General features: G+C 50.8%; 1 protein-coding gene across 4 annotated transcripts in view; it reads left to right on the top strand.

Annotated features, from left to right (window-relative positions):
• Positions 1 to 22,298, top strand: part of SLC28A1 (solute carrier family 28 member 1) — a 50,264-nt gene that overhangs the window by 6,299 nt on the left and 21,667 nt on the right. For 3 of the 4 annotated variants that reach the window (XM_058736469.1, XM_058736466.1, XM_058736467.1), the window contains exons 6-9: positions 1,284 to 1,467; positions 10,219 to 10,360; positions 11,008 to 11,121; positions 12,018 to 12,095. In XM_058736469.1, coding sequence (XP_058592452.1) covers positions 1,284 to 1,467; positions 10,219 to 10,360; positions 11,008 to 11,121; positions 12,018 to 12,095 — 518 coding nt within the window. The remainder of the gene's footprint in view (positions 1 to 1,283; positions 1,468 to 10,218; positions 10,361 to 11,007; positions 11,122 to 12,017; positions 12,096 to 22,298) is intronic. The other variant, XM_058736468.1, reaches the window with a different exon arrangement.

Here is a 22,298-nt window from a genome sequence, read left to right as displayed (position 1 = left end):
GGTGCCCCGTCTCTAAATGGGATCAGTGCAGACCCAGCTGTCGGTGGTTATGAGCAGTAGCCCTGGGAGGCCCAGGAAGGGCCGAGTGCGCGCCCCTGGCCCCTGCCTCGGCCTCCCGTGGCCCTATGCCCGAGTCCCTGGCATCCCTGCAGGGCCACACCTGCGTGCCTCTCAGTGACACCTGTGCAGGTCGGAGGCCCAGCCCACGATCGTCTGTGTGAGAGCAAGGTAGCTTCATTTCTCAGAACTCTGCTCCAATTTCAACATCCCAACCGAGCAATATGAACCTACCTTCCGTCAGTGTGAAATAGCCCTTCCGCCTTTTCCCCAGGAGGCCCCAGTGGGGCTTGTCTGTCCTCAGGTGTGGACGGACCTGCCCACTCCTGCAACTGCTCCCAGGTTCTCCGTCCTTGCAGGTAGCCATGGAGACGTCCCCGTCTCCAGTCTCCATCGGGGGCCTCTCCTGGATTCCTCTCCCCTCTCTGCTTCCGGGCTACTCAGAGATGACTCCCGCGGCCTTGGCACCTGCCTTGGGGTGCAGAACCTCAGAAGCTTTCTATGATCTGCCTGCCCACACACTGCCCGGGTGCCCCCTCTTTGGAATCTTGCGGCCTCCCCTGGGGCAGGGCTCCTCTGTCCCCAGGCCGGATCCCTTCCCCCTGGGTCCACCAGCGTCCTCCAGCTAGTCCGTCCCCGAAACGTCTGTCTTCCAGCCAGTGTCTTCTAACCAGTCTGGCGGCAGGGTGGGCAGCGTAGGACCTACACTTACGCATGAGGTTGCAGCTCGCATGTTTTGCCCGGTGGAAAATGTCTAAGTCCTTTCCATTCTTCAAGGGCCCTGGCTTCTGAAATTCATGAGCCGGGGAGAGACTTTCCCCCTCTGCTCTCCACGATCATATCCCCTTCTTGAAGGAGAGCACACACTGGCTTAACTGCACAAGAGGCGAGGAACAGGCAGGGAAAAGGCGAGTCTAGGAAGAAAATGGCCCGTATTTTCAGAGCAGGATGCTGGACACACGAGCAAACTCCTTCCTGGAGTGACTGATGTGCCCATCTCTGCCCGCCATGGAACGGAGTGTAGTCTGGGACGCAGCAGGCCCTCCGCAGGTGCTCAGAGATGCACGTTGTCTCGCGCCCACCCTAACCCTAACCCTAACCTAACTCAGAGAGGTGGGGCCACTCCCCTGCCCTCTGTGCCCTGGGTGGCGCAAGGTGGAGCTGGAGGGCATGGCGGCAGGCCCTCGTCATCGTCAGTGACTTCTCTCTGTTTCACTCCCACCCAGCGTTCGCTGCCTTCCTGCTGGTCGCCGGCCTCCTGGATTTCCAGAGGGCCCTGGCACTGTTCGTCCTCACCGGTGTGGTCCTCGCCTTCCTGGCCCACAGCCTGCTGAAGAGGCTGCTGGGGCCCAAACTGCTGAGGTGTTTCAAGCCTCTGGGGCATTGCCGCCTGAACGTCTGGTTTGAGAGGTGAGTGAGCTCATGGCTGCTGGCTGACGCCTCTGAGTCAGCTCTGGCTCGGCACCAGGCCTGGGTGAGCAGGGCCTCAGTCCTGATCTCCCCCAGACAGTTCCTGGGCAATGGGGGACGTTCCACCTGGGGGGGTCCAGGCAGGTGTGGCTGGGTGGCTTCAACGGCCGCAGCCCTCTCTGTGATGGTTTGCCATTTCCGCCTGGTTCTCTGTCCAGGTACGACAGGTGACTGAGATCAGGAACTGAGAACAAGACTCAACAGTTTCCTAAATTCGGAGATTCCAGCCCATCCAGAGAGGCAGGGCCTCTATCAGATCCTTTGGGCATGTGTGAGACAGCTGCTGGGGCCACACCTGGGGTCAGACTCAGCAGGCAGGATTGGGGGCCGGATGGCAGTGAATTTAGTCAGCCCCCAGAGGGTTCTCCTGTAGCCAGCCATGTTCCCGGACAGTTTGGGATCTCCTCATTTTCAAACTGGGCTCCTTAGGGTTCTGGAGACCTTGGAGGTGCCGTAGGGCAGGAGGGAAAATTGGAGATGGAAATATCAGACCTCCCTCCCCAAATGCCCATTTCAACCAGGAAACTCTATTTTACCTGTTTTATAAACTAAGGTTTGGACGGGGGGCGGGGGGGGGGGAAGCTGGAAAAAATGTTTCTATGGCTTAAAAAAAATCTGAAGACCCCTCCAATCTATATCAGGACTCCGTTTTGTTGATAAAGAAACTGGTATTCAAAGATCTCCAGTGACTAAGCTATGGAGGTACCACAGACTAACGATTTGAGCCAGCCTATGGATGAACACATGTTTTCATTTTATTTATCAATAAATATATAATAATAAATAATCATTATTCTTTATAATAGTATCACTTTAAATAAATTAAATAAAATTTAAAGATGAATAAATTAAATAAAATGTGAGTAAAATTTTTAAAATGTATCATTGGGGTACCTGGGTGGCTCAGTTGGTTGAGTGTCCAAGTTCGGCTCAGGTCATGATCTCACGCTTTGTGAGTTTGAGCTGTTCATTGGGCTCTCTGCTGTCTGCACAGAGCCTGCTTCAGATCCTCTGCCCCTTCCCATGTTATAGTCTGTCAAAAATAAATAAATCTTAAAAAAAAAATAAAAAATTTATCCTTTTTAATAATTAAATTTATAAATAGATCTATAAAAGGATTTATTTTTACAATCATCTATTTGTGACAAATCATTGATACTGGTTTTCCTTTTGAAGTATTGATATAAAATTTCCTTTAGGGGTACCTGGCTGGCTCAGTCAGTAGAGCATGCTACTTGGGGTTGTGAGTTCAAGCCCCATGTTGGGTATAGAGATTACTTAAAAATAAATAAGTAAATAAATAAATATTTTAAAATACACATTCTTATTAATAATTAATTAGATTAATTAGACTTCATGAAAAGTAAAAACTTGGATTCAAAGGACACCATCAAGGAAGTAAAAAGACAACCCACAGTACAGAGGAAAATATTTGCAAATTATGTATCTGATAAGGGATGTGTGTCTAGAATTACAACCCAACGATAAAAAGGCAAATAACCCAATTGAAGTCTGGGAAAAAGACTTGAATGGAGATTTCTCCAAAGATATACAAATAGCCAGTAAATACATGAAAACATGCTCCACATCATTAGCCGTCATAAAAATGCAAATAAAAACCACAATGAGATATCACTTCACATTTCCTGGGATGATAACAAAAAAGACAGATAATAACAAGTGTTGGTCCAGATGTTGAAGCCTTGGAACCCTCATCCACTGCTGATAGAAATGTGAAATACTGCTGCTGCGTTAGAAATTAATTAGTTCCTCAAAATACTATACATTCAGTTATCGTGTGGGAACTGGAGTTGGCATCCACAGCAATTCCACTCCTAGGTATATACCTAAGAGAAATGAAAACATATGTCCATACAAAAACTTGTACACAAATGTTCGTGGCAACATTATTTATTTCTCTATTTTTATTTTATTTTGGAGGCGAGAGGAAGAGAGAGCGCAAGCAGGGGAGAGGGGGGAGGTGGGGAGAGAGAATCTTAGGCATGGAGCCTGACATGGGGCTCAATCCCATGACCCTGGGATCATGACCTGAGCCAGAATCTGGAGTTGGATGCTCAACTGACTGAGCCACCCAGGCGGCCCGTAACATTATTTATAATAGCCAAAAGGTGGAAACAACCCAAATGTCCATCAACAGATAAGTGGGTAAGTCAAATATGTGTATCCATATAATGGAATATTATTTGGCACAGAAAGGAAAGCTACATGCTACAATAATGATGAAGCTTGAAAATATTATCCTAAGTGAAAGAAACCAATCCCAAAGGACGACGTATCATAGGATTCCATTTACATGAAATGTCCAAAGTGACAAATCTAAACCTTGACTAAGGTTGGGGGGGATGGATGGAAAGATTGGGGGGTGACGGCTAGAGGTGCTAGGTTATTCTCTGGGATGATGAAAATATTCTAAAGTTGATGGTTATAATGGTCATACAACTCTGTGAATATACTGAGGGCCATTAAACTGTGTACTTTAAATGGGCAAATTGTGTGATATGTGAATTTTGTTTCAACTTAAAAAATACATGTATTTGATATTGGCTTCCAGTCAAGATGGAATAACAGAGACCATGTTTATCCTTCTACTTGAAACAACTGAAAACCTGGGACAGGTATATATGAAACAATAGCTCTTAAGAAACTCAACATCAGGCACCAGAAGACAGTGATCCTGGAGAAGCAGGGAACAGAGGAGATGAACCCTACGAGTAAGCCCACACCTTACTGCACAGAGAGAGTTTCCAGGCCACAGTGCAGGGAAGGGGAATGAAGGTGGGCCAGCGTATGTTCTGGGTTGAGGATACAGAGCTGGGAATCCAGGGAAGTGAAGGTGGTCAGAGTTGGTAATGCAGAATAGCAGTGAAGACAATGGCACAGAGAGAAAGCTCCAGAAATATACAGAGGGTCTTCCCTGAGAATTTCTTTGAGTTCCGGTCAGTGAATGCATATGAGAAAACTATCCGAGGCCTGGGAAAGACCCATCCACAAGGATTAGAGGAAGAATGCCTGGAAACCACACAGGGCCAGAAATTGTGTTTATTTTCAACAGTCAGAGTGGAAACTTCATAATTTCACGGGGCATTGTTTACAATACTAAAGATCTTGGGACGGTAGTACAGAAAAATTAACCATAGAATAAACCCTGCTCAGGCTTTCCCTAACAAATCTTAAAAACAAAACTTGAAAGAGTCAAACACAATGTCAGTAAACCATGGCACCACATTAAGTGGAAAGATGTAATTGAAGTCTCCAGAGGAGAAAGAGGGAAGAAAAAAAAATACTCGGAGAAATCATGTCCAAAAAATTCCCAATCTGATAAACATTATAAACCCTTAGATCCAAGAAGCTCCACAAATCTTCAGTGCAAGAAACAAGAAATCATAATCAAATTGCTTAACGTCCGACTTCGGCTCAGGTCACGATCTCGCGGTCCGTGAGTTCGAGCCCCGCGTCAGGCTCTGTGCTGACGGCTCAGAGCCTGGAGCCTGTTTCGGATTCTGTGTCTCCCTCTCTCTCTGCCCCTTCCCTGCTCATGCTCTGTCTCTCTCTCTCTCTCTCTCTCAAAAGTAAATAAACATTAAAAAATTTTTCTCAAATTGCTTAAAACTGGTGATAAAAAAAGAAATTCTAAAAACAGCTAGAGAAGAAATATGTGCAAAGATGTGGACGGCAGCAGATTCCTTCTCGAAAGCAACACAAATGAAAAAGCAATGGAACAGTCAAACGACAAATGTGTGTCAATCTAGAATCAGTTACCAGTGAAACATCATTCAAAAAAGGAGAAATGGGACTTTTTTTATACATGTAAAAGCTGAGAGAAGTTTTCAGACATAAAAAAGTAGACCTGCACTACAGGAAATGCTAAAGGAAATTCTTCAAAAAGAAGGAAAACGATATCAGAGGGAAATCGAGATTTACGCAAAAGAGTGAAGAGCCTTGAAATGGCAACTACATAGGTAAAAATAATGGCTATTTTTATTATTATTTAAATCTCTTTCAAAGGCAGTCAACTTATAAACCAAGAATAAGAATAATGTATTGTGGAGTTTATATGATATGTAGAAGTAAACACCAATATAGCACAAGGGCTAGGAGGGAAGAAGTGAAATTCTATCGCTGGGCGGTTTTTATACTGCACGTGAAGGAGTGTAATATGACTTAAGGGTAGATTGTGCTAAGTTCAAGATTATCCTATAATGCTAAAGCAACCACTAAAATAACATGACAAGGAGTTATAGCTAACAAGTTAAAAAAGAGAGTGAGAGAGGTAAAAGAGACTCATTTTAAAATAGTCGATCTGCAAGGAGGTAGAAAAGTTGGAAAAGGGGACAAAGAACAGATGGCACAAATAGAAAATAAATAGCAAGATGGTAGATGAAACCTTCCTCCCAAACCAATAATCGCAGTAAATGTACAGGCCAGTATCCCTCATGAATAAGCAGGTAACAAATTATTAACAAAATTTTGTAAAACCAAGTGTGACAAAATATAAAAGGCATAAGACATGAATGAATGGGGTTTATCCCAGGAATCCAAAGTCGGTTTAACACTAAAAAATTATCATAGGTCACATTAATAGATTAAAAAGAAAATAAGCATATGATCATGCCAATAGATTCAGAGAAAGCATTTGACATAATTCAGCGTCCATTCCTGATATGAATTCTGAGCAAAGCAGGATTAACAAAATAACAAAAATCTATAGCGGGCACCATACTTAACTGGGAAAGACTGAATGATTTTCCACCGAGATCAAGAATATAAGAATGTCCCTTCTCGGCACTTTTATTCAACATTGTACTAGAGGTTCTAGCTTGTGTGATAAGGTAAGAAAAAGAAATGAAAGACATACAGATTGAAAAAGAAGAAGTAAATCTGTCTTTGTTCACAGACAACATCGTCTACACAGAAAATCCTATGGAATCTAGCAAAAAAGCTAATAGAACTAACAGGTCAGTTTAACAAGGTTGCAGGATACAAGGTCAACATACAAAAAAAATCGTATTTTGAGGCGCCAACAATAAACAATAATGAATTAAATTATAAATGCCGTTTAGAATAGCATGAAACGTAAATTACTTAAGGTAAAATCTGAAAAAGGTGTGCAGACTTGTACATTGAAACCTACAAAGCACTGCTGAGAGAAATTAAAGAAAACTTAAAGAATGGGGCAATATACCAGGTTCATGGATCAAAAGACTCAGTATTGTTAGCATATCAGTTCTTCTCAAATTAATCTATAAATTCTTATTAATATCCCAATCAAAATTATCATGGGCTTTTGGGGTAGAAATTGGTAAGGTGATTTAAAAATTCATATAGAAATGCAAAGAACCTAGAATAGCCAAACCAACTGTAAAAAAGACGAATAAGTTTGATGAATTTATACCATGTGTCTTTAAGACTTACTGTAAAGCTACAGTAATCAAGACAATATGGTTATCTGAATCAAAACAGACAAGAGAGACCAAATAGGAATAGAATAGACAGTCCAGAAATAGATCCACATGTATATGGCCAATTGACTCATGACAAGGGTGCTAAGGCAATTCAAAGGAGACATAATCATACTGACAAATTATGCTAAAACCGTGGTATATTCATAGGCGGAAGGAAGAAGAGGAAAAACAAAATAATGACATAATAATCCACGCCTCATAGGGGCGCCTGGGTGGCGCAGTCGGTTAAGCGTCTGACTTCAGCCAGGTCACGATCTCGCGGTCCGTGAGTTCGAGCCCCGCGTCAGGCTCTGGGCTGATGGCTCGGAGCCTGGAGCCTGTTTCCGATTCTGTGTCTCCCTCTCTCTCTGCCCCTCCCCCGTTCATGCTCTGTCTCTTTCTGTCCCAAAAATAAATTAAAAAACGTTGAAAAAAAAAATAATCCACGCCTCACAATACATGGGAAACTAACTGAAAACAGGAAATCATAAACCTAAATGGAAAGCCTAAAACTATAAAACGAATATAAGGAGATGTAGGAGAAAATCTTTGTGACCCTTGAGTTGAATAAATTTCTTAGAAACAAAACCAAAATCACAGTCTATTAAAAATTTTGACAAAGTGAATTTCATCAGAATTAAGAACTTCTCTTCAAAAGACATGCTTAAGAGAAGAAAAAAGACAAGGCATGACTCTGAGAAAAGTTTTACAAATCACACATCTGACCAAGGACTTGTATCCGGAATATATTAAGCACTCTCAAAGCTCGGTAATAAGAAAAACACCCCAATTTAAGAATGGGCTCAAGATGTGAGCAGACAATTCTTTCAAGAAGATACATAAGTGGTGAATAAGCACATGAAAAGATGCTCAACATCATTAGTTATTAGAGAATTGCAAATTAAAATCACAAAGAGGTACTGCTCTATGTCTGTTGGAAATGACTAGAATTTGGAAGATAGACGTTACGAAGTGTTGGCAAAGATGTAAAGGAAACGGAACTCCAACATCCTGCTCGGGGGTGTGTAAAATTGTGCAATAATTTTGGGAAATAGTTTGGCGGTCTCCTAAAGAGTTAGACTTACCATATGATTCACCCATTCCACTTACCAAAGCATCACCCAAGTAGTACTGACCCAAGGAAAATGAAAGCGTAAATCTGTACAAAGACCTGTGCGTAACTATTTGAATGTTCTTAGCAGCTTTGTCTGTCATAGCCAAAGGCTGGAAACAACCGAAATGCCCATCAGCAGGTGAACAGATAAGCCAAGCATGGTCCATCCACGCAATGGAATACTGCACAGCAATAAAAAGAGGCCAGTTCCTGATAGATGAAAAAATATGGATGAATCTCAAAATAGTTATGTCGAGTGAGAGCAGTCAGATAAAAAAAGGATATGTGCTCTATGATCCCGTTTATATAAAATCCTAGAAAATGCAAACTAATCTAGTGACAGAGAACAGATCAGTTGTTGCCTGGGGACGAGGAGGGGAGCCGGGAATTACAGAGGGGCACGAAGAACGTTTTGGCTGTCTTAACTGTGGTGACGGTCTCAAGGTACGTACGTACACACATCAAGACTTCCCAAATTGTTCACTTTCAACATCTATTTATTACATGCCAGTCGTACCTCTATAAAGGCATTAAGAAACAAATGACAGGGGCACCCGGGTGGCTCAGTCGGTTGAGCGTCCGACTCTTGGTTTCGGCTCAGGTCATGATCTCATGATTCATGAGATCGAGCCCCGCATCAGGCTTTGCACTGGCAGTGAGGAGCCTGCTTTGGATTCTTTCTCTCTCTCTCTCTATGCCCCTTCCCCACTTGTGCTTTCTCTCTCTCTCAGGATAAATAAATAAACTTAAAAAAAAAAAGAAAGAAACAAATGACAACAGAAACCCAACCCAAAACATGCACTGACTTTTTTTTTTAAATTTAATTTAATTTATTTTATTTTAAGTAGTCTCCACACCCAATGTAGGGCTTGAACTCGCGACCCTGAGACTAGAGCTGCACGCTCTGCTGAAGGAGCCAGCTGGGTGCCCCTGCACTTAAGGTTTTATAAAGTTTTATAAAGAGAAATAGTAAGTAAGTAAGGCAAGTGGCACAGAGACAGGCAGAAACTGTGCAGCGGACCGGTGGTGTTAGCTGCTTAGAAACACGGGCAGAAGTGAGCAGTGAACTCTGGGCTTGGCCTGTGGGAGTTCTGGTTCCGGGTCCACCCCTCACCAGTGGTCGTGCACAGAGCTAGTGAAGAGAATAAACTTCTGCCGGGTGCCTGGCTTAAAGTCTCAAATCTGCTATTGTTAGATGGGTGGCCGTGGGCAAATCATTTCACCTTGCTGTGCCTCAGTTTCTTCGTGTGTACAATGAGGGCGGGGACGGTATGTCTCCCAGCACTGGGTGTAGTTCCTGGCGCATAATAGGTGCTCAGTGAACATTAGCTGTTATTAGTAGGACCAGGTGAGTCAGTGACTGGGTCGGGGGTGGACCTCGAGCACCCAAGGCCCAGACCCTCCCCCCCACCAGGTGAGCCAACTCCAGCCCCAGGGAGGGAAGCTGTAAATGTTGCTTCCAGGGGTGCCTGGGTGGCTCAGTCGGTTAAGCGTCCGATTTCAGCTCAGGTCATGATCTCGTGGTTGCTGGGTTCGAGCCCCATGTCAGGCTCGGTGCTGACAGCTCAGAGCCTGGAACCCGTTTCGGATTCTGTGTCTCCCTCTCTCCCTGCCCCTCCCCCGCTCATGCTCTGTCTCTTTCTCTCTTGAAAATGAATGAACATTAAAAAAAAATAAATAAATAAACAAATCGTCGCTTCCCAGCCTTGGTCCCAGGAGCTCGGCTCACCTGCCCGGACTGACATTACTGCTTCTGGGAAGCAGAGCCCTGGGCCCCACAGGCCCCACCTCACCCTGGCAAGGTCAGAGGCTGGGCTGAGCATCGCTGCATCTGTGAGAATCCCTGCCCTTGATGGAGCCACGGGCTCGGCACCGTGCAAAGCTCAGCACACACATTCTCTTCTTTAGTCCTCCTGGCAACCAGGAGAAGCGTGGGGCTTCGGCTTCATTTGCCCAATGAGGACGCCAGACCCAGAGAGGCTAGGTGGTCCGTGTGAGGTCACACAGCTCTCTCCTCCCCCCAGCCCTGAGCACCCTTCCTCTGGAGCCCTGGGTGCCCTTGTGTAGGGGTGGGGGAGACGCTGAGGGTGATGGCTTTCTGCCTCTCCCCCGCAGGACTCTGGCCCTCGCTGCTTCCCTGGGCCTGGTCTCGTGGCTGGTTCTGGACACCTCCCAGCGACCCGAGCAGCTAGTGTCCTTTGCAGGAATCTGCGTGTTCATCTGCCTTCTCTTCGCCTGCTCAAAGCATCACCGCACAGTGAGTCCTCAGTCGTCAGGCCCAGAGTGCGCCGCAGCCCCTTCCCTCCCTGCCTCCCGAAACTAGGATCCCTCCCCGCTTCGTGGTGTGGCCGACATCTCCCCGCAGGCTTCAGCCAGGCCTCCCAGAGATCCTCACGCACCTGCATTTGAAGGTCACCGCTGAGGAGTCCTTAAATGCTGAGAGGCAGAAGCAGTCCTCTGCCGGGGGTGGGGGCGTCCAGGGAGCGGGGGGTCAGGGCAGCTGGGAGCCCTGCCTGGGGAGAAGAGATGGGGGGAGGTCCAGGCAGACAGAAGCTACACCGACACTAGAATCGGAGGCCACAGCCGCCCGGTGAGGACCGGGACCGAGCGCTATGGCCTGCTCGAGGGGGCTCCAGTCTTGCAATGGGTCCTTAGACCGTGCCCCACCCCTGCCCACTGCCCCAGGCCCATTACTGCCAAGAGCGTGGCCTATTCTGACCGCAGGGTGGATGGGACCGTCGGCAACAGGCCCAGGGGTCGTGGCTGGGTCCAGTCCTATCCTGCAGACGAGGCCAAGACTCCCAGGCCCCTCAGCAGCACTGTGCTCTCTGCCCTTTCCGCCTGCTGTTCCCTGTGGATCCCCCAAGGAGCTGAGCTCACCAGGACCTTTCTCTCGGGTGGCAGGTATCCTGGAGGACTGTGTCCTGGGGCCTCGGACTACAGTTTGCACTTGGACTCTTCGTCATCAGAACAGAGCCAGGATTTATTGCATTCCAGTGGATGGGCAACCAGATCCAGGTGCGTACAAGGGGCACTCGGGTTGCCAGGGAAAAGCCGCTGTACTGGGGGAAGGGGAGGGTGGGGCCGTAAGGAGGGGCTTGGGATCGGGACGGTGGGGGTGCGCTGGGCCCCAGGCCACGTGAGCAGCAGGGGCTGGGCAGTGCGGCCACTCCTTCCCCTAGGCCCGGGGCCACCTGCAGACAGCTGTCCTTCCAGCGGCTGGTCTGATGCGGAAGAGACTCTCAGCACAGGAGGGTTCTTGGGTACTGAGGGCGCAAGGCATGTGGCCCTCAGCAGTCATGAGTGATGTGGAACACGCGACAGTTAAAAGTGCTAAAAAAAAAATTACAACTGATTTACTTTGTCATATGTGTGCATTTAAAAATAATGTTCAGTTTCTTGAAGTTATGTTTTTTTAATGTTTATCTTTGAGAGAGAGAGAGAGAGACAGACAGAGTGTGATTGGAGAGGGGCAGAGAGAGAGGGAGACACAGAATCTGAAGCAGGCTCCAGGTTCTGAGCTGTCAGCACAGAGCCCGACGCGGGGCTCAAACTCACGAACAGTGAGATCATGACCTGAGCTGAAGTCGGACGCCTAACCGACTGAGCCACCCAGGCGCCCCTGAGGGTGTTCCCTTAAAGTGTACAGAAAAGGTGTCTCCCGGGGAGAATGTGCTCAGGGGAGCAAACCCCTGTGAACGTGTGTTCACGAAGTGCACTGCTGGGTGGTGCCCGACCCCCGCAAGGCCCGGGAGGCCCGGTGACCCTCTCTCCCCCACACTGGGCTGCTGGACGGGCCCATGGCAGACGACGTCCCTCCGGCTCACCCAGCCTGGCTTTCTGGCCACTGTTGGTGCCCCTTCCCCTCCTGGCCTCACTCCGGGTTTTTGCATTGTTTTGTCTTTTGCTTTCAGATCTTCCTGAGCTACACGGACGTGGGCTCCAGCTTCGTGTTTGGGGAGGCCATGGTCAAGGGAGTCTTTGCCTTTCAGGTCAGCCCAACTCCTGGCCCGCGAGGGCCTTAGCAGCGGCTGCCCAGTACCTGTGGCCGGGGCACGTCTGGGCAAGCTGCGCGGGCCAGGTCCGGGTCGGGGGAGGGCCGTGCGCTTGAGGTCCACGAAGCTCCGGGCTCGGGGTGCCGAGAGGGGCCCCGACACCGTTCGCCCGCCGGCATGTCGTCAGTGTGCTTTGTAACACTTGCCAAGTAGGAGGTATCTGTATTCTTTTCCTTAAAAACGAATCCCCAAACGATAGAATCGCCGTGAGACAAGAAGAGAGGGCAGGGGCACGGGGACGGCGCCTGCCTTCACCTCAGCCCCCGACGTGCCGCAGGGGCCCCGAGGCCTCTGAGGGACACTTCCCAGGAACTCTTAAGCCCACAGTACCCTCTCAGGCTGCTTCTACATCGAGGCCCTCGAGGGTCACCTCTGCAGGAGGCCGGCCCTTGTCACCCAGCTGTACACTGTGACTCCCTTCTCTGGACTTTTCTGGACCTACAGCCCCTCCCTCCCTCCCTCTTTCCTTCCTTCCGTCCTGCGGACGGTTTATTGCATCCCTGCTGCAGAGGAAACCGACGTAGACTCAAAGGCCTTACTGTGGACAGTAGAGCCCCAACCCTGAGTTTAGACGGTGCAGCCCGTGCTGGGTCTGCCGTGGTGTGGCCACGTCACCATTCTGAGTTTGGAAATGCGGACCCACGCGCTTCCTTCGGGGGCTCCCCTCGGCTGGCCTCACGCCCAAGCTGTCGAAAGACCCTCTCCGGGCTTCGGCTCCACTTCCAGTGCTAGGCGGAGGGGGGTGATTTCCTGCCACCGTTGTCACGGCACTGCCACGGGAATCAGTGCTGCCTCCTCCAGGGTGCCCTCCCTGCCCGGCCCTGCCCCCCCCCCCCGCCCCGCCCCCCGGGGCTGCTGTGCAGGGCCCCATGTGTAGCTTCTGGAGGTTTCTGCCTTTCATGCCTCTGACCATTGTTTCCAGAGCCTTCCCACCCCGTGGGGGCTGTTGGGGCCCCCGGAGGCTTCCAGCCTGAGCCACGGGCTCGGCGATGCACTTCTGGGCTGACGTTGGGCCAGGCTGCGAGTCTAGTCGTCTCCAGCCCCTCTGTCCCCACCACCAGCTGGTGGTGACGGTCCGCACAGGGTCTGTTGGTGTCAGCAACCCTCAGGGAAGCGTCCACTTTATCCAAGTGGTTCAAATAATGTCACTTATGGGAGGAAGGAGCGAGGGGACCGTGTTCTTGTCCTCTCGGGAGTCTTGTGTGTCCTGGGACGAACTTGTCCATCACGTTGCTCTGAGAGCAGTTTTACTGGGGGACGGGGGGGGGGCCCTCCAGAGGCCCCCTGACACCATCCTGTAGGGCTGGGGAGGGCTCTCCCTCCCAGTCCTATTTCCAAGTAGGGGCCTCCCGGGTTTCAGGGAGGAGTCGTGAAGACTGGCTCCGGCATGACGTCTTAGGTTCACCAGATAGACAGACAGACAGCAGCTGGCATCTTGTCACCCTGCAGGGACAAGCATACGACACTGCAGTCCGAATAGTGGGCAGGAAGAGGGGCGCCTGGGGGGCTCAGTGGGCTGAGCGTCCGACTTCAGCTCCGGTCACCATCTCACAGTTCGTGGGTTCGAGCCCCGCGTCGGGCTCTGTGCGGACAGCTCAGAACCTGGAGCTGCTTTGGATTCTGTGTCTCCCTCTCTCTCGGCCGCTTCCCTGCTCACGCTCTCTCTGCCTCTATGTCAAGTAAATAAACATTTTAAAGAAAATAGTGGGTAGGAAGGGTTGTAGCCAGGAGGCTTGGAATAGAGGACCTGAGGAGGCTGCCTCATACCCACATGATGACCCGGGGCCACCAGGCTGTCACAGGGCAGGACAGAGGTCACCATGGGGAACGGAGGCTGAGGGGACCTGCAGGAAGCAAGGCCTGGGTCTTACTCATCCTGTGTCCCTGAACTGACCCTGAGCCCTACATAGCCCCGCCCAGTGCCCGGACACCGCTCTCCAAAGTCCCTCTGTGCCTGCTGGGAAGTCCAGGCCCCTGTCCACGGCTGGGCCACCGTTCCCATGACCGTGGTCCTGAGCGGCTTTCCCGGTGGCCCGAGACCACAGCTGAACTCCTTTTTCTCCAAACCTCCCCGGCAGGGCCCGGACCTTCCCAACCAGAGGGAAGCCAAGAGCTACACACAAGCTTTGCAGCAAGCCCCAGGGCCACCGGAAACCATTTTGTTGCCCTCTAGACCCAAGGTCTCGGGGGAACAGAGAAGAAAAGCGCAGGGAGAAGAAAATCATAATAACGGCCACTAGGTACGCAGCCAGCACGTGTACCTGGCCCTCGCTTCACCCTCACGACCACCCGTGGCAGAAGTGCTATCATTACCCCCTTTTCACAGATGGGGACACTGAGGTTCGGAGCGGTCATTGCTTGCGAAGTGTCAAAGCTAGGGAGGGCTGGGATCAAGACCGGAACCCAGGACCGAAGCTCTTGCTTATTGGCTTCTGTGCCTTGATATCAGAGCACTTGCCTTAGTAGGCAGTGGTGACAAAGGGGCCTTAGATGTTTGTTTGCCCCCTGGCTTAGAAGAAAAGAGTATTCTTTGGGACTCTTTGGTTGCAAGTAACAGAAACCCATTTAAAACTTGCTTTAAGCGGGGGGTGGTGACTGGGTGGCTCAGTTGGTTGAGTGTCTATTTTTTTTTAAGTTTATTTATTTTAAGAGAGGGAGAGGGAGAGTGCAAGCAAGGGAAGGGCAGAGAGAGGGGGAGAATCCCAAGCAGACTCCTGCTGTCAGCGCAGAGCCCGATGTGGGGCTTGATGTGGGATCGTGACCTGAACCAAAATCAAGAGTCGGATGCTTAGCCAACTGAGCCACCCAGACACCCCCTCAGTCAGTGTCTGACTCTTGATCTCGGCTCAGGTCATGATCTCACTGGTATGTGAGTTCTAGCCTCCTCCTCCGCCCCCCATCGGGTTCTGTGCTGACAGGAGCCTGCTTGGGATTCCCTCTCTCTCTCTCTCTCTCTCTCTCTCTGTGTCCCTCCTTCGTGTGTGCATGTATTCTCTCTCTCTCTCTCTCTCTCAAAATAAACTTAAAAAAATATTGCTTTAAAGGGAGGAGAGAGGGAAGCTGTTTCTTGGCTTACACGCTAGAAGGCAAGGTTGAGCTGGTGCGAGCTGGACCCCAGGGCCCCAGAGACGCCAGGGTGTCAGCTTCACTCTCGAGCACCCCATCTTCCCCTGGCCCCCAGCAGTAACAGATGCTCAGGCTTACAGCATGGTCCCCCCCCCCCCCCCCCCCCCGGCAAAGTGAAGGGAACTCTTCTCTGCCAGCCTGAGTTAGAAAATCCCGGAGTGGTCTTCAGATTGGTCAGCTTCAGTCATGTGACCATCCTGGGACCAGGCCGGGGCGTGGGAGCCTGCCATTGGAACGCCGGGGGTCTTGCGTTCCCACCCATAGCCAGGGGGTCAGGTGGCCTGATTGAGTGCGAGCCACCCTCAGAAGGCCATCGTTCCAAGAGGCATTGCCCAGGAGAGTGGTTCTGCTAACCTCCATTATAGCAAACAAGGCAGGCAGCTCCCTGTGATTAGCTACATTTTCAGGGGGCTGTCGTTTTCCAAGCGAGCGTTTGTGGTCTGGTAGAGGAGCAGGGCCCAGGTGACAGCTGGCATACGTCCCTGGGAGAAAAAGTGATGGCACAGATCCTTCCATCTACGGTCCCTCCCAGCCATAACTGGAGCCGCATTTGGGAGTCTCGGCTGTACTTCCTGACCTGGGTGCTCAGCTCCTCACTTAGTCAGTGGTAAGTGACAGACACACAACTCAAATTTGTCTTAAGCCAACACGGAAATGAAACAGAACCTCCAGAAATCAAGATTAATTTCTGTAACTGCAAAGTCCAGGGTACCAAACATCAGCTGGGATCCACCTGGCCTGTATCCTGGCTCTGTGTTCTGGGTACTGGTGTTAGTCTTAGTCTTGGGTAGGCTCCCTTGAGGGGGTGACTTACATCCAACCAACCTGAGGAGAGAGAGAGAGAAAGAGAGAGAGAGAGAGAGAGAGCCCGATTTCCACTAGTTCTAGCAGGAAACCCGCGAGGGGGCCCTTCTTGGCCCGGCTTGGAGTAGATGCCATCTCTGAACTGTAACCAGGGAGAATAATTGTCTTTGATCTGCCAAACCTGAAGCCTGTTGGGGGAGAGTGGAGGAAGGGGTGGTTTCCCAAAGGGATGTTGAATCTTTGTCACCAGAAGGAGCGGAGGAAGGGGCACGAGGCAGACCAGACAGCCGCTGTCCGCCGGCGTCCCCGCCCAGACTAGCGCCGAAACGGTCACCTTGCTTGCTGCTCTGCCCGTCTTCCCGCCAGAGTCGGCTGTGTGTCCTCCACCTTCTCTCCCTTTCCAGAGGAATGTGGGCGCACCTGCTGCCCGTCTCTCTCCCCACATCACCCTTTACAACCACGCTTTCATAGACTGTCGGGCTGGAAGGGAGCTGACTGATCTTTGGGTCCCTACGGATGGTCAGACCACACCCCAGAGAGGAGCAGTGACATGGGCACAGTCACGCGGTGAGTAAGGGCAGAGCCGGGGCCAGAACAGGTTGACTGGACACTGGCGTTTTCGGCCTCATCCTGTAAGTTGAAGTCAGTGACATCCCGTCTCCCTTCCAAATACAGAAAGGAGCCCTAATAACGATAATGTTAAATTTAAAACATATTAAGTGGCTGCTAAAGACTTTGAGTTTGGATATCCCGTCAAGAAAGAAAAAACAAGAGAGGTGGGTTTATCAGTAGGCAGCCCCAGCATTTCCCAGTCACACGCTAACCGTCGTTGGGACCCTGGGAGGCCCTGTCCTCGGGCCAACCTCAGCGTTAGTGCATTAGGCAGTGGCTTCCTTGGCGAAGACAGGCCAGATCAGGGAGGACTTACACGCTCCATGGCCATGGAACTGCCCTCTTCACAAAATTCATTAATCACAAAATTTACTCAGCTTCCCCACTCCCTCCCTGCGTCATGCACACGTGCATGCACACACACATGAGCATGCTCACACACATGCACGCTCACATTCACACATGCACACCCACATGCACACACGTCTACACGCACATATGCACACAGTGCACACTCACATAAACGCACACACACACTTACACGCACACACATACACACATGCACACAAATGCTCATGCACTCACACTCCCATGCACACATATGCTCACAGTACACAGTCACGTGCACATACACATGCCCACAAACGCTCAGGCACACATGCACACTTATGCACACACACGCATACTCACACGCACGCTCATGCACACACGCACACTCACATGCTCACACATGCACACACGCTCACTCACATGTACTCACACGTGCACACACGTGCACGCACTCACACGCACGCACACAACAGCTCGTGCACACACTCACACTCGCACACTCATGTGCACACACATGCTCACACACATGCACACTCACATGTACACACACACACATAAGCACAGCACTTCCTAAGCTTAGGACGGGTCCTCGAGGTGGGGTGGATTTGCTGGTGCTAAGTCGAGCGGAAGACACAGGAGCCTTCCTCACCTTCTTTCCCTGGATCATGTGGACCTAGTCCAAGGCCTTTGGTTCATGCTGGCCCCGGGGAAGTCGTCTCTGAGCTCACTCAGATTTTCAGAGTCCAAGCTGCTTCCTGCTGGGCCACGGTCCAGCCCGTCCCTTGTCCAGGAAGTCGAGCCGCTGCCTGGGGCTTCTTGGCCGCCCCCCTCCCCTGGCCTGGAGTCCAGCGCCATGGACTGGACGCGGCAGCCACCTCTTGGCTGCATCATCTTGATTAGTCATTCTGCCTTGGCTCCGCCTCCCTTCTGGTAACATCCCACCCACACAGCCGCCTCCCCCGAGGCTCTTGCATCCTTCCTGGGTCTGGCTGACCCAGTAGCTTGTGTTTACTTGTTCCTTCACCACTGTTCCAGCCTCTGGAACGGGCACCCACATACTGCGCCCAGGAGTGCTGCTCACATGTTCTCCCCGAGGAACATCTGGGTGAAAGACAATGCTTCCATCTCCCAAGGTTTTGGAGTGTCTGCCTGACGCAGCCTCGGCCATCCGCAATGGTCAACAATGCCAAGTTTGGCCCCAAAAAATCAAATAAGAAAAGGATGGGGGCGCCTGAGTGGCTCAGTCAGTTAAGCGTCCGACTGTGGCTCCGGTCATGATCCCTTGGTTCGTGGGTTCAAACCCCACGTTGGGCTGTGTGCTGACAGCTCAGAGCCTGGGGCCTGCTTTGAATTCTGTGTCTCCCTCTCTCTCTGCATTTCCCCCGCTCATGCTCTGTCTCTCTCAAAAATAAATAAACGTTAAAAAAAAAGACAAGGAGGGAGAGGTGCCATTGGAGTTAGTAATTAAGGGGTCTCTCGTGAGCTCAGTGATCATGATCAGCAGGGAAGGGAGTGGGAAGTATGTGAGTAGGTGAAAGCTGGGGCGGGGTGCTAGAAGGAGGGAGAAGGAAAGAGATGGGACGAGGGGACCAGGAGAGATCTTAGGAGAATCCGGTGTCTGCAAAGGTCTCTGAAGGACACTTTGACAGCCAGTTGGCCATAACCACGAGGGGCAGAGTGGTGAGGGCCTTCTGGGCAAGGGACCAAGGGAGTAGGAAATCGGGAGGCATGTCCGCTTTATGTGGCCTTGGAGGAAGTCCCCTCTGCCTTTCTGTAACGGTGGTGGCATGGGCATCTGTACCATACTGTTTGGATTACTCCGGTTTGCAGTATAGTTTGAAATAAGGGAGCTTGTGATCTCCAGCTTTGTTCTTCCTCGGGACTGCTTTGGCTCTTCGGGGTCTTTTGTGCTTCTACACAAGTTTTAGGATGATTTGTTCTAGTTCTGTGAAAAATGCCACTGGTATTTTGATGGAGATTGCATCGGGTTTGTAGACTGCTTTGGGTAGCATGGACATTTTAAGAGTATCAATTCTTCCAGGCCATGTGCATGGACTCTCTTTCCATTTATTTGTGTCATCTTTAGTTTCCTTCACCAGTGTCTTATAATTTTCATCGTACAGGTGACCTCCTTGGTTAAGCTTGTTCCTAGGTATTTTATTCTTTTTGATGTAGTTGTAAATGGGATTTTTAAAAATTCCCCTTGCTGATAGCTCATTATTAGTCTACAGAAACACAACTGATTTGTGTATGTTAATTTTGTATCTTGCAACTTTACTGATTCATTTATCAGTTCTAATGGTTGTCTGGTGGAGCCTTTAGGGTTTTTCTATATATAGTATCATGTCATCTGCAAATAGGGACAGTTTTATTTCTTCCTTTCCAATTTGGATAACTTTGACTTCTTTTTTTCTTGACTCATTGCTCTGGCTAAGACTTCCAATACTATGGTGAATAGAAGTGGTAAGAGAGGACATCCTTATCCTGCTCCTGACCTTAGAGGGAAAGCTTTCAGCCTTTCACCATTGAGGATGAGGTTAACTGTGGGTTTGTCATATGTGGCCTTTATTATGTTGAGGTACATTCCTTCTACATCCACTTGGCTGAGAGCTTTGTCATGAATGGATGTTGGATTTTGTCAAATGCTTTCCCTGCACCTACTGAGATAATCGGGGGAATTTTTATCCTTGGTCTTGTTGATGTGGCGTATTATCATGTTGATGGACTTGTGGATGCTGACCCATCCTTGCTTCTCTAGAATAAATCCCAAATGATGATGGTGTATGATCCTTCTAAAATGTTTTTTTTTAATTTTGTTTTAATGTTTTTATTCATTTCCTGAGAGAGAGAGAGAGAGAGAGAGAGAGACAGAGCCTGAGCTGGGGGAGGAGCAGAGAGAGGGAGACACAGAATCCAGGCTCTGAGCTGTCAGCCCAACACGGGACTCAAACCCACTAGCCGTGAGATCATGACCTGAGCCAAAGTCAGATGCTTAACTGACTGAGCCATTTATTTTTGAGAGGTGGGGGCGGGGGGGGGGTGAAGAGGAGAGGACAGAGGATCTGAAGCAGGCTCTGTGCTGACAGCAGCGGGCCCGATGTGGGGTTCTAACTCATGAATCACAAGATCATGACCTGAGCTGAAGTCACTCAACCGACTGAGCCACCCAGTCACCCTGATGCTATGTGATCCTTTTAATGCATTGTTGACCGACTTTAGATTTTGTGGTTCGGGATTTTTGTGGGATTTCGTGGGGTTGGCGACAGGACCCGGTCTGCAGTGCTTAGGCCTTTGGAGCTTGGACTGTGAGGGTTCATTATCAGGAAGTCATCGAAAGCCTGGCTCAGCTTCCTCCAGGAAAAGGAAGCATCAGGGCCGTGTCCTCAGTGGGTCTGGTCCTGCCTTCGAACCCCGTTTCCTGATATCAAGTTGACATTTGCTCCGAGCGTATGGGCTAAACTCTAGACCAGTGGTTCTCAGAGTGGCAGACTCTGCAGCACCGGCAGCTTCTGGAAACGCTCAGGCCCACATTCTCAGGCCCACCCCCGACCTGCTGAAACTGAAACTCCAGATGTGGGGCTCGAAATTTGCATTTCTCGCCAATTCTCGGGTGATGCTACTGGTCCAGGGACCGCACTTTGAGAACCACTGGCCTCGACAAACTGGAGGCCCCTTCTTCCTTCGATTATGGGTGAGCGGTCACACTAGAGGGACCAGCCAGCTCTGGGTTCCACCGTGTGGCGGTGAGGACGTGTGTACGGCTGCTATACCCTCGCTCCCGGAGATGAATGCCTCTCCTGAGATGGAGAAGTGGGGCTTCCAGAATAGGCAACAGGGCAGACGTCCGCAGGCTCATGGCAGGGCCTTGGCAACCTGCCCTGCGGCCGGGCAGCGCTCTGTTTTTGCAGGCGTGTGACCTTGGGCGGGCAGCCAACATCTCACGGTCTCGGTGTCCCCGTTGGTGAAGCGGATTTACAAGTACCTCAGTTGGTTTGAGGATCGACGAATCACCAGGCGCTGGGCACTGCACCTGCCGCAGAGTAGGACCGTGTGTGGACACGTAGTAGGACCCGATGGCGCTCCCCCCCCCTCCACCCGACCGCGGCATCGCTGTCTTCAGCTGCCCATCCTGCCTTACGCCTCCTCGCACGCTACAGGCCCCACAGTCGTCTCCCAGGCCGGGAGATCGGACGGGTCCCGGGGACCTCATTTAGGACGAAATGTGCCACCTTAGAAAATTGGGAGGCCACCTCTCTTCTCTCCTATTTATCTTCCCTCCCCGGAGAGCCGCCGCCTCATGCAAAACCCAGCTTCCCTTCCACCAAAGACCCGCATCTCACGGGTAGGCAGTGTCTCTTGGTGGCTGCCCGGAGAAAGTCCCAATGCTGCAGTCAGGTCCTTCCTGGTGTGAGCCACGGCCGCCGCCCTGCCAGGCTGCCGAGCAGTCCCTCATGATAAATTGGACAAGCAGTCTAGACAGTACGTGACTGTCTCTGCGTCTCCCTGCGAGGGAGGGCGGATGACGTCAGCAGCCTCGTGTTGGGGGTGTGCCCGGCACTGGGCAGTCAGCACGAGTCACGGGACAGGAGGACCTCCAGAGCCTGCGTTCCCTGTCAGGTGACAGCCCCCACCGCGGTGAGGCCCACGGAGGGGAGCTGGTCCACATCCAGCCGCAGCCTCCATCTGGGAAGGGAGGGGGGACACCTCGGGGCCTTCTCGTCTCTAGGGGGGCTGCCCGGGGTGGAGCCTCTGTCTTCTTTGGGGGCCATCCCGCACTCCTGATTCATTTTGAGCTAGAGCCTGAATGTGATCACACGAGACTTTCCGTATTAAAAACAAAAACAACTCTCCCTGCACCTCTCACCTCTCCCGAGGGCGCCTTTCCTTCCGGCACGGCTAAGCTTCTAGAAACAGCTGCCTGCACTCGCTATCTCCACCGCGATCCCTGAATTGCTAGGTGCCAACGGTCCGTCGCGTGCCTCACCTTTCTGGAATTCTCTGACACGTCTGGCACGGCTGATCGACCACCTTCTTGATCAGCCGTCCTCGGTTTCCAACACGTGCCTCGCCTGGAGGTCCTCCAACCTCTCTGTTTCTTCTCGGTCCCCTCCCTGCGCCCCCTCTTACCCTTCCCCCCTCCCATGCTGACCCCAGGGCCCTGTCTTCTGTCCTCACTGCTCTCCCCACTCAGGGACGTTTCCTCGGTGAATCGCATCTATCCCATGGCCTCAACCTACACTTCCGTGCAGATGTATCCCAATCCATCCC

Source organism: Neofelis nebulosa, chromosome 7, assembly GCF_028018385.1.
Source record: "Neofelis nebulosa isolate mNeoNeb1 chromosome 7, mNeoNeb1.pri, whole genome shotgun sequence".
Classification (NCBI taxonomy): Eukaryota; Metazoa; Chordata; class Mammalia; order Carnivora; family Felidae; genus Neofelis; species Neofelis nebulosa.
The sequence above is the reverse complement of the archived record's forward strand: the minus strand, read 5'-3'. Positions and strand labels throughout refer to the sequence as shown.